This window comes from Lytechinus variegatus, chromosome 5, assembly GCF_018143015.1.
Source record: "Lytechinus variegatus isolate NC3 chromosome 5, Lvar_3.0, whole genome shotgun sequence".
Taxonomy (NCBI): domain Eukaryota; kingdom Metazoa; phylum Echinodermata; class Echinoidea; order Temnopleuroida; family Toxopneustidae; genus Lytechinus; species Lytechinus variegatus.
In genome coordinates, this window is record NC_054744.1 from 22,687,044 (window position 1) to 22,699,966 (window position 12,923).

The 12,923-nt window shown below is 34.2% G+C and overlaps 1 protein-coding gene across 2 annotated transcripts in view; it reads left to right on the forward strand.

Moving 5' to 3' along the window:
- Window positions 1-12,923, forward strand: part of LOC121415746 (vacuolar protein sorting-associated protein 33B-like) — a 28,405-nt gene that overhangs the window by 8,246 nt on the left and 7,236 nt on the right. The window contains exons 7-17 of one of the 2 annotated variants that reach the window (XM_041609076.1): window positions 588-682; window positions 990-1,094; window positions 1,864-2,041; window positions 3,308-3,378; window positions 4,196-4,282; window positions 5,341-5,434; window positions 5,909-5,986; window positions 6,397-6,461; window positions 7,916-7,930; window positions 9,852-9,906; window positions 12,501-12,736. In XM_041609076.1, coding sequence (XP_041465010.1) covers window positions 588-682; window positions 990-1,094; window positions 1,864-2,041; window positions 3,308-3,378; window positions 4,196-4,282; window positions 5,341-5,434; window positions 5,909-5,986; window positions 6,397-6,461; window positions 7,916-7,930; window positions 9,852-9,906; window positions 12,501-12,736 — 1,079 coding nt within the window. The remainder of the gene's footprint in view (window positions 1-587; window positions 683-989; window positions 1,095-1,863; window positions 2,042-3,307; window positions 3,379-4,195; window positions 4,283-5,340; window positions 5,435-5,908; window positions 5,987-6,396; window positions 6,462-7,915; window positions 7,931-9,851; window positions 9,907-12,500; window positions 12,737-12,923) is intronic. The other variant, XM_041609077.1, reaches the window with a different exon arrangement.

Consider the following 12,923-nt stretch of genomic DNA (forward strand, 5'->3'; position numbering starts at 1 on the left):
ATAGGATCAAGTATTAAGATTTGTCTTGTAGAGCGAAAAATGTTTTGATCATATTTTCCTTGACTGATATGATTTATTTGCTTGAAATTCTGCTAAATTTAGGCTATGATAATGACATTAATTGAATAAATACATGTAAGGGCCTTATTTACTCTTTTATCCTTAGCCTTTCATGTTGTATTTCACCATTGACTACTATTGTATTGTGTATGTCAGTATTTTATATGTGTCATTTTAGAAACGAATTAAACAAACAAACATACAGTGTATCTAAGAAGTAATTTAAATGCTCATTAAATCAGATTCCAAATAATATTTTAAGACATATCTTACAAGTTTGTATTAGTGTTTGACAGAGTTTTGCTACTTCTGTCATTAGATTTTATCAGTCATGCCTCCACACAATAGCATCGCTACTGTTTACCAAACGTAGGAAAATTAAGATTCTGCATCTGCTCTTTTGATGGAGTAAAATTGAATGCTCATTCAGTAAAATATTTACATTCAAATTTTGGTGATGTCTTTTTTATTTTGTACCTCTTATCCCAACATAAGAAAATTATATTTTCATATCTTATCATTTTAAGATGTGACGATGGAAGAGTTTCATCTAGATCTCTTTCCTCTGGACTATGACATCCTATCGCTAGAGCTACCAAACTTCTTCAGATTATTCTTCCTCGTAAGTAAACACATTGATGTTAAAATAAGAATGTCTAAACAGGTTGGTTGGATGGGGCAAATATTGTTTTTATTTACAATTATCCTTCCTTGTATGTTACCCCATTGATGTAAAGATAAGTTTGTACATTTTTGGTGGGATGAGGTAGGTGTTGTTTTTATTTATGTCTTTGTCACTAATATGTGTATTTCATAACTTATCTGAAGCCAAGTATTTAAGGACACACATCTTCCATTATGTTACTCCCACTTACTGGTATTGTAAATAACATGATGTAATTTGTAAAAATCATTGCTATTGTTTACAGGATGGCGACCAAACGTGGATCCATTCGGTATCTACATCCTTAGCGAGCATACAAGCCTTATATGGAACCATACCCCACATCTACTACACAGGGAGGTGTTCTAAGGTAAGATGTTGTGGTTTATTATCAATTGGTCTAATGCCAATTCGTCCAATTACCAACTCGTTTTATCATTTGGTCTACCATGAATTGTCCACTATCCACATGGTCTAGTTGCCATTCCGTCCACTCACCATTTCGTCTAATATCCAATCGGACCAATGGCCATTCAATCCATATACCATTTGGTCCAATTGATAATTGGAAGATATGAAAGAAAATTAAATGGATATTATACCAAATGATTATGAGACAAAATGGACATAGACAAGCCTGCGATTAGATGATAACAATGTGATTGGTCACATCTTTATATTTACAGGATTGTAAACTGGGGGTGCTTCGCAAAGATTTAAATGTGACTAAATGCACAATCTCATTGATTGATACACAGTAGTGTGTGTCTTCTTAGTGATTGTGACCAATGTGGTGATGTACTGCATGCAAAGTCTGGGAAGTTTAGTGCCAATCTGTAATAGTCACACTTAACTCTTTGTGAAACACCCTTGTGTCATATCATATCATATACCGGTAGATGTGGTGTAAGGCTTGGGCATCAGAGCTGTGTAATTGAGTCTACGTGATTATTGCTGCCCAAGTCTAGGAGTCAATTCCCATTCTGACAAGGCTTATTACCTGAGTCGGAGGGATCTAAAATTCTTCAAAAGAATTCAAATGAAAGCCCCTGTACAGAATGATATTGACCATCTCTTCTTATTCTATGGAACTATTACTACGTCATCCATCATCAAAATTTCTCTTTTACTTCATGTAGATGGTTTGGGATATGATGAACACTTTACAATCCCTCCAAGGAACTCCAATGAAAGCTCCTGTGAAGAATGAGATTGGCCATCTCTTCTTGATCGACAGGGAATGTGATATGGTCACCCCCATGTGTACGCAGACCACCTACGAGGGCCTTGTGGATGAGACCTTTGACATCAGCAGTGGTGAGTCTGTGGTGAATAGGAATCAAACCTGTAAAATGAGTAAAGATAAATGATTGCAGTTGCTGTAAACACTGATTAACAAGAAAATCTTTAGAACCAATATTAATTGTTACTATATTATTATCTTAGATCTAGATCTAGTACAGTTATGTAAACTGAACTTTGGGAAATTATGAAATTGAAGGTGGAGAAAAATCAAATTCAAGATCCTCTACACAGATAAGCACATGTTTCAGATTTACCAACTCTCATGTCAGATCGCAAAGCCTGGCGTAGCATTGTTGATTCATTCTCAGATGCGTCTGATTTGTAGTGTTGTAGTAGTACATGTGGGACAGCGTGTTATTACTTCTTACCACAACTAGCCTAAGCTTTAAGCCTTTTGGGGTGAGGGTTACATCTTAAATTCCTTGATAATATTGACCTCAGATCCGTGTTTTGTTAACATTATCCTGCTCCATGTTACAAAGTCAAATAATCACTGTATGAGTCTGAAAAAATACACATAAAGATAACCAATTTAACAAAGAACCTATAATATATATCCTGAAAGACTATCTTCTCCCAATATAATTTGATGTACCATTTTCATATATTGTTTATTTACCCTTGTGTACTCTGTGGCCCATTTCATTTCATAAAAGTTGTAATAATTGTTTAAAGCTACTAAAATCCATTAATTTGATTGGCTGACAGTTTACCTTATGAAATGGGACCAAGGAGGTATTCTTTTTTGTGGTGTAAAATAAATGAATCCAGGGCCCCGTCTTACAAAGAGTTGCAATTGATGCTATCAATTACAACTATGGACGGCCAGCAACATCAACATGTATTATGCGTGTTTGTTCAAAATATTTTCTAACTATGATGTACATTCATGCATACATTGCTTACTGGAAAATTCAGTGTGCTCGTCTTTAATTACAAAGGACATCGTGTATATTTCCTGTAGAAAAAATTATGACACTGATGGATTTCGATATAGTTACATGTACGATTGATTGGAACAATCGTAACTCTTTGTAAGTCGGGGCCCAGATGTCACTGTTATAATTCTACACGAGTGGCAAAATACATGTACCTTTTTGAATAATCGACATGAACTTAGTATCATTTCTCAAATTGATTTAATTGCACATAGTAGGTCATTATCTTTCTTTTTCTCTCTGTGATTGTTACCAAAACAAAATTTATCTTTAATGAAAATTAGAATATTATCATAGCATCAAATGCAAATTATAAACTACTCGTCTTTTTTATTGATAGGTTATTGTGAATTCGGTCCTGAAGTGACGGGTGGGAAACCTCTCAGACTGCTTCTCACTGTTGAGGATCAGGTAAGTCAGTTTATGGCACAGTTTGTCCCAGCTCAGTCATATTCAGACCGACTCTATCACTGAACTTCCCGTAAATTGACCAGATCTTCTTTTCAGTGCTCAGAGTATTCAAATTAACTTTTTGTTGGGGTAGACTTGCCCTTAAGCAAGACCAAAACAAGGTAAAAAGTTGACCTTGAAAGGGACCATCCAAACTTGACGTTCTAGCAAGTATGTTCATGCCTTAGTTCGGTGCTCCCAAGTACCACTCCTTTCAAATTATGTTTCGATAACAGAATTTATAGTAGAAATTGAGGTTCATGGCTTATATCTTGTTCTAAACCTGATACTTTTTTAACACACCATGTAAGTCTTTACTCCAGTTTAATCTTGTTATAATAATACATTTTCAATAACAGTTTAAAGCTGCTTATATCCTTCTATTTGATTGGCTGAATGTGAAATTTTAATAGAAATTGTGATTTGATACTAGAACAAGTCTTTAAAAAATGGGGCCTAGATGTTATTTTGAGTTATACAGTTTCTCCGCTCTTATCTGGTACAGGAAACTGTCACACCTTGTATATTTTTATTGATATAAATAGATGTATATGATAGGTATGATAGGTATACAGTGGAGCATTTCACAAACAGTGAGTGATCTTCTCTGCTGATTGTTATAAGCTACTGCAAATCCTTGCATCTGACTGGTTGAGAGAGAATTAGCAAGTGAAAGTCATTTTATGGAACTCTCCATGAAGTGCTCCCCTGGACAGTCGTATCTCACAAGTGTGATTTTCTTTGAATTTTATGCTTTCTGCTTATCCCCAATCACCAGCTCTTTGAAGACATCCGCAACCGCCATATATCAGATGTCTTCACTTACCTGAGTTCTACAACAAAGACAGTACAAACGGGGTATAATGTGAGTTTATCTGGAGGCAAATGATGATGATGATGATGCTGATGATAAAGATGATGATGATGGTGATGATGCTAATGGTGATGATTCTGATGCTGATGATAATAAGGATGAAGAAGAAGAAGATGATGAAGATGATGGTGATGATGATGAGGATGGTGATGATGATGATGGTGGTGGTAATGGTGATGATGGTAATAATGGTGATTATGATGATAATGATTATGATGCCAGCAGGGAATGATTATGACAATGAAAATGATGTGATAATAATAATATGGATTAAGATGATAATGATCTTTACTTCAATGACTGTTTTACATTCTTTCCTTTCTGGAGCCAAAGACTACATTCATTTATTTATTAGTAGTAGTAGAAGTAGTAGTAGTAGTAGTAGTAGTAGTAGTAGTAGTAGTAGTAGTAGTAGTAGTAGTAGTAGTAGTAGTAGTATCACTATCATCACCATAATTATTATTATGTTGAAATAGAATTCTACTCACAGATTATCATGCTAAAGTAACTGAGTGATTAGCATTTTCAACCAGAATCATTTGGCATCTAACTTTTATTTATATAATTATATACAAACACCTGGGAATTCATTTTGTTGCAGTCTGTTTGTGTTATTTTTTGTAATCATTACCACAACCGGAATTATGGGCTTGTAAATTGCAAGAATATAGATTTACATGCACATTGAATGTATCAATGTTTGAAAACTTAAGGTCAATTCATATTCTGTGGTAAGAAACGAGTAATATACATGTATCGTCTTTCAGCACGTAAAGGACAATATAACACTATTCCTTGTGAGAAATGATACCAGTTTAAATTGCCCTTCCTTTAGCCATAATTGGCAATTTGACCTTCATATTCAAGTTTGTGCAAATTATGGTGATTTTAATCATTTTGAAGATGTCACCAAAAGGGTTTTCAATACCTTATCAGAAAATTCAAAATATCTGCAATATTACCCTTTTAACTTCTGTGTCATGATATAGTGATATGTCTCTTATTCTTCTTCTTACCAAAATGTTTGATTTATTTTTTTTACTTTGCAGAAAGGGAGACAGTTAAGTTCAGTGAGTGACATGAAGACGTTTGTACAGTCTGAATTGAAGGATCTGAAGCAGAAATATAAATCACTCACAATCCGTAAGAGAATTTTAAACAAATAAATATATTTGTTTGATACAATCTCACTTTATTTCTCAAATATAGCTGGAAGAAAAGTATTACATTATTTCATTAACCATTAAAAAGTGTGAGTTTATTAGATTTATATTACTTAAAATATTCTACACATTGCATGTGAAATCACAAAATCAATCTGGAAATTCAAAAGTGTACATATTTAACTGATAATATTTTTGTCATAACATTACCAGCAGCTTTCCCTCATCTTTTTTCTTTCATTTCCATAATGCACATTGAGACCTTTGAAAGGTATAATGCACTATGCAAGAACTGTTCTATTGCTATTATTATTATTGATATTATAACTCTCTTATAATTCTTTGATTGATTTCTTCAAATCTTCAATAATAATCTCTATTTTAAAAATACTTTTATACTTATACTTTTGTAAGGATGATCATCCCATTTAATAATATTCATTTCATTAAACAGATATTGGAGCATGTGAGGTGATTATGAATCAGAAAAATACTCAGCTGGATTTTGATGAGCATCTTCAAACAGAACATGGTGAGTTGATTATTCTGTTGAACTTTGGCTGCACCAACCCCTGCCCCTAAAAAACACTTGAAAGGCAAAAAAAAAAAAAAGTCCCCTACCCCCGAAAAGTCATTATTTTCTGCATTCAGAGTTACTAAAAAAGGAAAATAGATTCTTTTTTGTTATCATAATCTTGCATTCAAAGGGAAATAACACAAAGGTAAGTAGTTGATTTGTACACTTGATTACTCTTAATGATCAATGCAATCAGTTATGATAATCAGACTTACATGTACGACCAAGTGCTAAGCTTTGTGTTAATGATATAAGGTGGTAATTTATTATTAATGATACCAAGTAATATGATCAATATTAGAATTGAAAAGTAATCCTTATTTCTGCATCTTGTTTGATAATTGCATTCTTGTATATTCCTACAGCGTTGCTTGATGGAACAAATATGAAAGACAACTACACATTCGTTGAGGAACAAATTGACAAACAGGTATTTATTGTAATGCTCACCTTGAAGTTGATAATTTTTGAGGTGTACCAGATTTTTAGCATGCTTGAGATTATTGGGAGATATTTTGACAAAATCTGTTTGGTACCACAAAAACTAAGAATGGTTGAAAGTAGAGACATGCTTGAAATTGGTCAAATTCCCCTTATTATGTGCAAGAATGGATAGAACACAAAAATCAATCGAATTCATGTATTATTTTATGTTACTTTTTTCTGTATTGTTTTGGAGAAATTTTGAATAAAGACTTGATTTGACGAGAAAAAAAAGTGAAACACCGGCTAAAATGAAAAAGCAGCATAACAAATTAGTGAGTTCTGATTGTCCAGCAAAGATAATGGCAAACAACGATGTACATGTAGTGCCAGTTGCTTGTAGCGGAAAACCACTAAAATTATACAAGGTGGAACAGGGAATAATTTCTCTTTAACAATTTGATTAGCATATTTGGTCAGTCTGGGAATTGATGGCACTGTCATTCTGTACAGTTCTGTATAAAAACGTGCTACCTAAAAGAAATGCGTAGCAGAGTGGAACAGTGATAAAAAATGCATAGCAAATTGCGATACCAGGAAAAATATTCCATGCTGTATCTTTCTGTTGGCATAAATTTTGAGCATGTCTTTGACCGCCCCATTTGGAGATAGGATAATATCAGTAGCATATTAACGAGAAATGCTCATTTATCCTTTTTTTTTTTACCTTCAAGGTCAGGATCAGGGTTGTGCAGTTCAAATAAAACTCAAAATGACACTGCATTGCATTGCAATTGTTCATTGTTTCTTATGCCAATCATTGTCATTGTTATAACTTGTAATATATTCCTTCCATGACCCCAGGAGGAGCCATTATTGAAATAAAATTATTGTCATGTTTTAGCTCCAGGATGTACGACACAAAATGAACAATGCGGATTAAAACTAACACCCTTCTACCTGCCAACATAAACCTATATTGACCTACATGTACTACTGCTCTTCTGCCAGCCAGAAGACCATTGAGTAGTGTAGAGAAAAGAATCTCATGTAGGGCCATGTTTTTTTTTTCATTGGACACTGAATAAGACATACATTCTAAACTGTTTATGTTTGCAGAAGATGTTAAAACAAACATTTCCTTCTTTCACATTCTTGTATCATAGCTGGACTATTAAATCCATGTGTCTCAAATTGGAAAAAAAATGATGGCAACTCAGAAAACTCTTTATTTTGAAAATATGGCAACCTCACATTGTGTGAGCATAGCTTCCCAATTTCTGTTAAAGAATGTTGCCACTTTGAGCTGTAATGAAGCTTTTTCTGCATTTTGAGATGCAAGGTTTTTAAAGCCAGGCATTGATACTCTATTCATTTCTGCATAGTTTTGATATTTTCCCCTTCATTTTCTTATTGTCTTTAACTTTGAATATCCAACTGTTCTCTTGTATGCCTTTTCAGAGTGATATTTTCAAGGTTGGTGTGTTTTTAAATTCAAGCATGTTAATAGCAGTTTTATCTGCTTCAAGTTGTGTGTTTGAGTCTAGTACATGTATAATGCATGAAACTGGTCAAATTTCTTGTTTTGAATATTATGTTGTGGAAACGCAGTGTACATGCTCTTGTGTGAAACTTGGCAGAATGCTGCAGCATGCATACATTTAGATGCATCTTGAATAATAGGTTTCTTTCCCACATCAAAGTTATTTCATTGAATTTTGGCACCTTCAACTTTAGTCATGTTCAAGTAAAACTTTATTTATTTGTTATAATTTTTTTTGGGGGGAGGGGAGGGACGGGGGAATATCTAATGATAATGATAATGTGGATATTTGTAAGATTTGTAATGCACATCTTTCATGAAAAGATGTTCATAGTTCCCTCTCTAGAGTACAGATAAATATTATATCCCAACATTTTCAGCTCATTGCATGGTTGAGAAAAAAATAAACCTACATGTTCATTTTCTTAGTGAATTTTATGCAACGATGCAAAATCTATTAAAGTCACTTCTGTATATCATGTCCCTCCGCATCAATACTGTTTTAGGATAAACACATTCATACTTATCTAGTAATGATATGGACATTTTGGAAGGATTTACCAAAGCCGAAAGTGCTTTCATTAAAATGCATACTACAGTATAAGATGCATGTCCTCTGCAACGAAAGATTGATTGTTATTGATACTGCTGCTATGCTATTTTCTGTTTTGTTTTGTCTTCAAATGGTTTTGAATGTTATGGCTATCTTCAATTTTTTTCTAAATTGTATTTTCTTTGAAAATGTTGTATGTGAAATGGTATCTACATTAAAATAGCATGTATTGAAATCGGGGGGGGGGGGGGGGGGGGGGGGGGGTGGGTCTAAAAGATCTTTATCAAGGATTTTAACTTTTAAGTGGTCGGTAAAAAATCACAGAGCAATCAATCAAATAGCCTTGCTATACTCATCCTAACATAAGCCAGCACTTAAATGAGGAAGGGGATTCCAATCCACATAAAAAGTTGTTTTAAGAGGAAAAGAAAAATCAGACAAGTTGATAGGTGATAGTTTGAACTATCGGACAAACAATAAGAAAGTTATGAATTTTCAAAAGTTGTAAATATTGGTAATCACTATACCCAAGGAGACCTCAAATTGGGCGCATATGTGATGTCATAGTGATGTAAGGCAGGACTACTCTGCCATGTACTCCAATACAGAAAATGGCTTATATGTAATTTTTTTCAAAAGTTTTACTTCAAATTCTATTTTTCTTTTATGAGGACATAAAACAATATACTACCTGGGCTATATTTAGATTACTGCCCCAGGGGAATGGGTACTTGAACCACAAATCCTTGATGATTAAGTACATATCCTATGGGAAAGTTGTCCTTGCCACTTTTCATTATTGACTTACCCAGTTGCCAATTTGAAATCTACATAATCTAAGGGATCTCAATTCTAAAGCAGCCATAACTTTCTCAAGTGCTGCTTGTCTGATTTATTTCAAACTTTCACCATTTTGGGGGTTTTTTTTCAATTTTTCTCCTTTTCCAACACAAATTTTTATGACCAGAGCTGGATCCCATTTTAAGCATTTTTCAAGAAATGGAAATCTTAGTGTTTGAAATTACCCCTCTACCACATATTTTGTATTTATTTGAAAAATTCTTTGAGGGAGGTGGATGGGGGTAATGCTTTATTTATTTTGGAGTAAAATTCAATTTTTGGCCACACTTAAATCTTTGTTAAACACAATCCACAAAAGAGAAAGTTGATAAGAACTTTGAAAATAATAAAGAGAAAATAAGTTTTATGCAAGGTAAACCCAGTGGAAGAAAATCATAAACAATAGTGAAAATATATAATATAGTAATAATTTGCAATTGACATATTTTTTCTCTCTATAGATGTCTATAACAAGAACCCTCAGACTGATGTGTTTACTGTCACTAACACAGAATGGTGAGTTTGATTGGAAATATTTTAACTGGTGTGATAGTCATTGATATTTTAGATACAGAGATTGATGAAGCAATGTGTATTAATTGAAATATCATTATTGCAGTAGAAGTGTAGATCAGCTGAGAAGTCTTGGCAGTGAGGGATAGATGAGCTTAGGAGAGATGAGGAGTCTCAATGTTCCAGGCAGATTGACTGTACATCATTAGGAGACCAAGCCCAAGTCATCACTAAAGTGTGACTTAACCCTAAAAAGACTGGGGGGGGGCTGATTCAGCCCCCCCCTCGACATTTTTCGCGATAAATCCGCCGCGCAAAATTTTTTGACCGCGTCGCTCACTGACTTTTTACTTTCAAGTCTCGCGCAACTTTTGAGACCAAAATTGTGACCCCCGGGTACGCGGTTCGGAAATTACGCAACATTTCGTAAGTGCATGCACACCCACAATTACTCAAAAACGTGAATTTGTGTACAAATCCAATGCAAATAGTGTTTTTAACCAAAAATTCATAAATTTATCATTATTTTTCCTTTTACTGCTTAAAATCAATTAATTTTATCTTTTTTATGATCTAAATAAAGTCCCCGACAATTTCCATTGAAAAAACAATAAAAAACAAAAAGTCGAAAAACAAAGAAATACATAAGAAATTTAGAAAACAATAGAATACATAAGAAAATAAATGTGATGTTGAAATTTTTTTTTAATAAATTTGATCAGATGCCTATCTAGAGTATGTGAAACAAAAATTAGCATTTCAGGGGCATTATTTTATTAATTACAGCAAACTTATAATTTTACGCATAAATTAGCATAATTAATCAAACATGAGATTTTTGCAGAATTTGATGTTATAGTTTTGTAGATAATGCCATGGGTAACGCGTGTGCCAATTTTCGTCGCGATCGCGCGATCGACGGCCGAGATCATAAGGGGGGGCTGAATCAGCCCCCCCCCAGTCTTCTTAGGCATCGAAATAGCCCAGTCTATTTAGGGTTAAATTTCTTAAATTTCACTTGTAGTATGTAACGCATCACCTCATTGGTCAGATCATGCACAAGGGACACACTCTACCACGTTTCCATCAATCAGATTGTACATGTTAATTTACATTGTGCATGTTGGCATTTAAAGATTGTTTGTTTGTTTTATTTCCATATATAAAATAACAAATACAAAGTACATATACATACAATATGAGATGATGAGGTCAATGTTATTGATACAATAATAAAAAGGTAAGGAATAAAGTTAATTATACGGCTGGTAATCCATATTCAGCTGCAATTATGTATTGCTGCTGGTCTTCCATGGAGCCAGTTTACTTGCAAAATAGCTAAGATTACCATAATGTAAAGGAGTTCACCATCAGACATAAAAGTGAAATCATTATAAACAAAGTAAAAACATATAACCTACACCTACTCCCCCCCCCCCCTTCCCCCGTAACAAATCAGTGATTTAATTTCATTTAGCATTTACAGTTACATAAACTGAACTTTGTGAAATCTTGAAATCTACGCTAAAAATGTTCACACTGAAGATCACCAACACAGATAAGTGCATGTGGGACAGTGTATTATTATTGCTTTGAATGTCGGCCCGACGCTTGACCCGAATCCCGTGCTTATTTGTTAATTTCTCAGCAATTACACAATTTCTTCCAGAATCCTTTGGCACATATTTTTTATTTATACAAACAGACACTTTTGTGGTCATTTCATTGGATTCTGTACAAACTCATTTTGAAATCGTTACCACAACTGGCATTTATCTTTAAGCACATCACACTTAAGTCTTTGTGAAACACCCCATGGTTTAAAACTTTGTTAAATCACTTCACCTTACCTCACTAAAGATACATCTCACACTTATATTCCTCTTTCTTCCCTCTCAATTTTAATCTCAACACTCCGCCATCCTAACAGTTCTTTTCAGGACTAACCACATGTTGAATCCTAAACCTCCTCCATGTTGTCTGTACCATCATGCAAACATTTGTAGAATTATCCATTGCATTGAGCAATGATTTAATGAGAAAGACTTCAAAATCTTGATTAATCGTTACCACAAGAGAAACCTTTCATATCTTGTGTGAATATTACATATACTTTGCAAATATACCAGGCTTTGAAAAATAGAAATATTGTCATTCCAAAAGAGGATGAGTAACTCCCAACAATGCTTTCAAAAGAATTACACGGTATATGTATTTTTTATCCCTTCTTTGAGTTTGAACAATAAATATTGGTAATCTTTTCCGAAGTGGTCTCTCACCCTCACTCTAGACTACATTTAAATATGTTCTGGCACTGTTTTCAGTAGAACCTGATGAGTGTCTGCGCCACTACATCATAAGGGTTGCCCACTAGAGACAACCCGCTGTTTGGTGAGCCCCAAACACGGTGAGAGCTCCAAATATTTTCTCTTTTTTTTTTTTCTGGAGCAGAACTGATCATGAAATATTGAGCATGCCCCAGAAAACATATTGAAAGTCCTCTTTTACTGTATGAGCTCCATTTGGCAGATCAGTTATTTGAAATTCTTCATAGAAGGGATATGATTCTTATTATTCAGATTTACTTTTCTCTTTAGGTTTACCCAGCAAAGAATACCAGACATTACTAAGGCACTTCCTTCAGAGTCACGGCTATGAGCACCTCCTAACCTTTGCCAATCTGAAGAAACTGGGTCTGTTTGTTGAGCAGCAGCCAGTAGAGATCAACATGGGAAAGATGACTGTCTCTGGGGTCACCACCAAGATCAGTGGCGTAGCGGACAAGGCCATGAAGAGGGCGGGCTTCAGGCAGCTTTCAAGGAAACTCAACTTGGTAGGTTAAAGATGCTGTGAGAAGAAGGAACTTTTGCACAACCTTGATTGGAAACAATTAATTATAAAGCATCTAGGACTTGGTGCAACTATATTTTCCAATTACCTTAAGGGGAGTCCACCCCAACAAAAAGTTGATTTGAATATAAAGAAACATAAATGAAAACAAAAACATAATGCTGAAAATT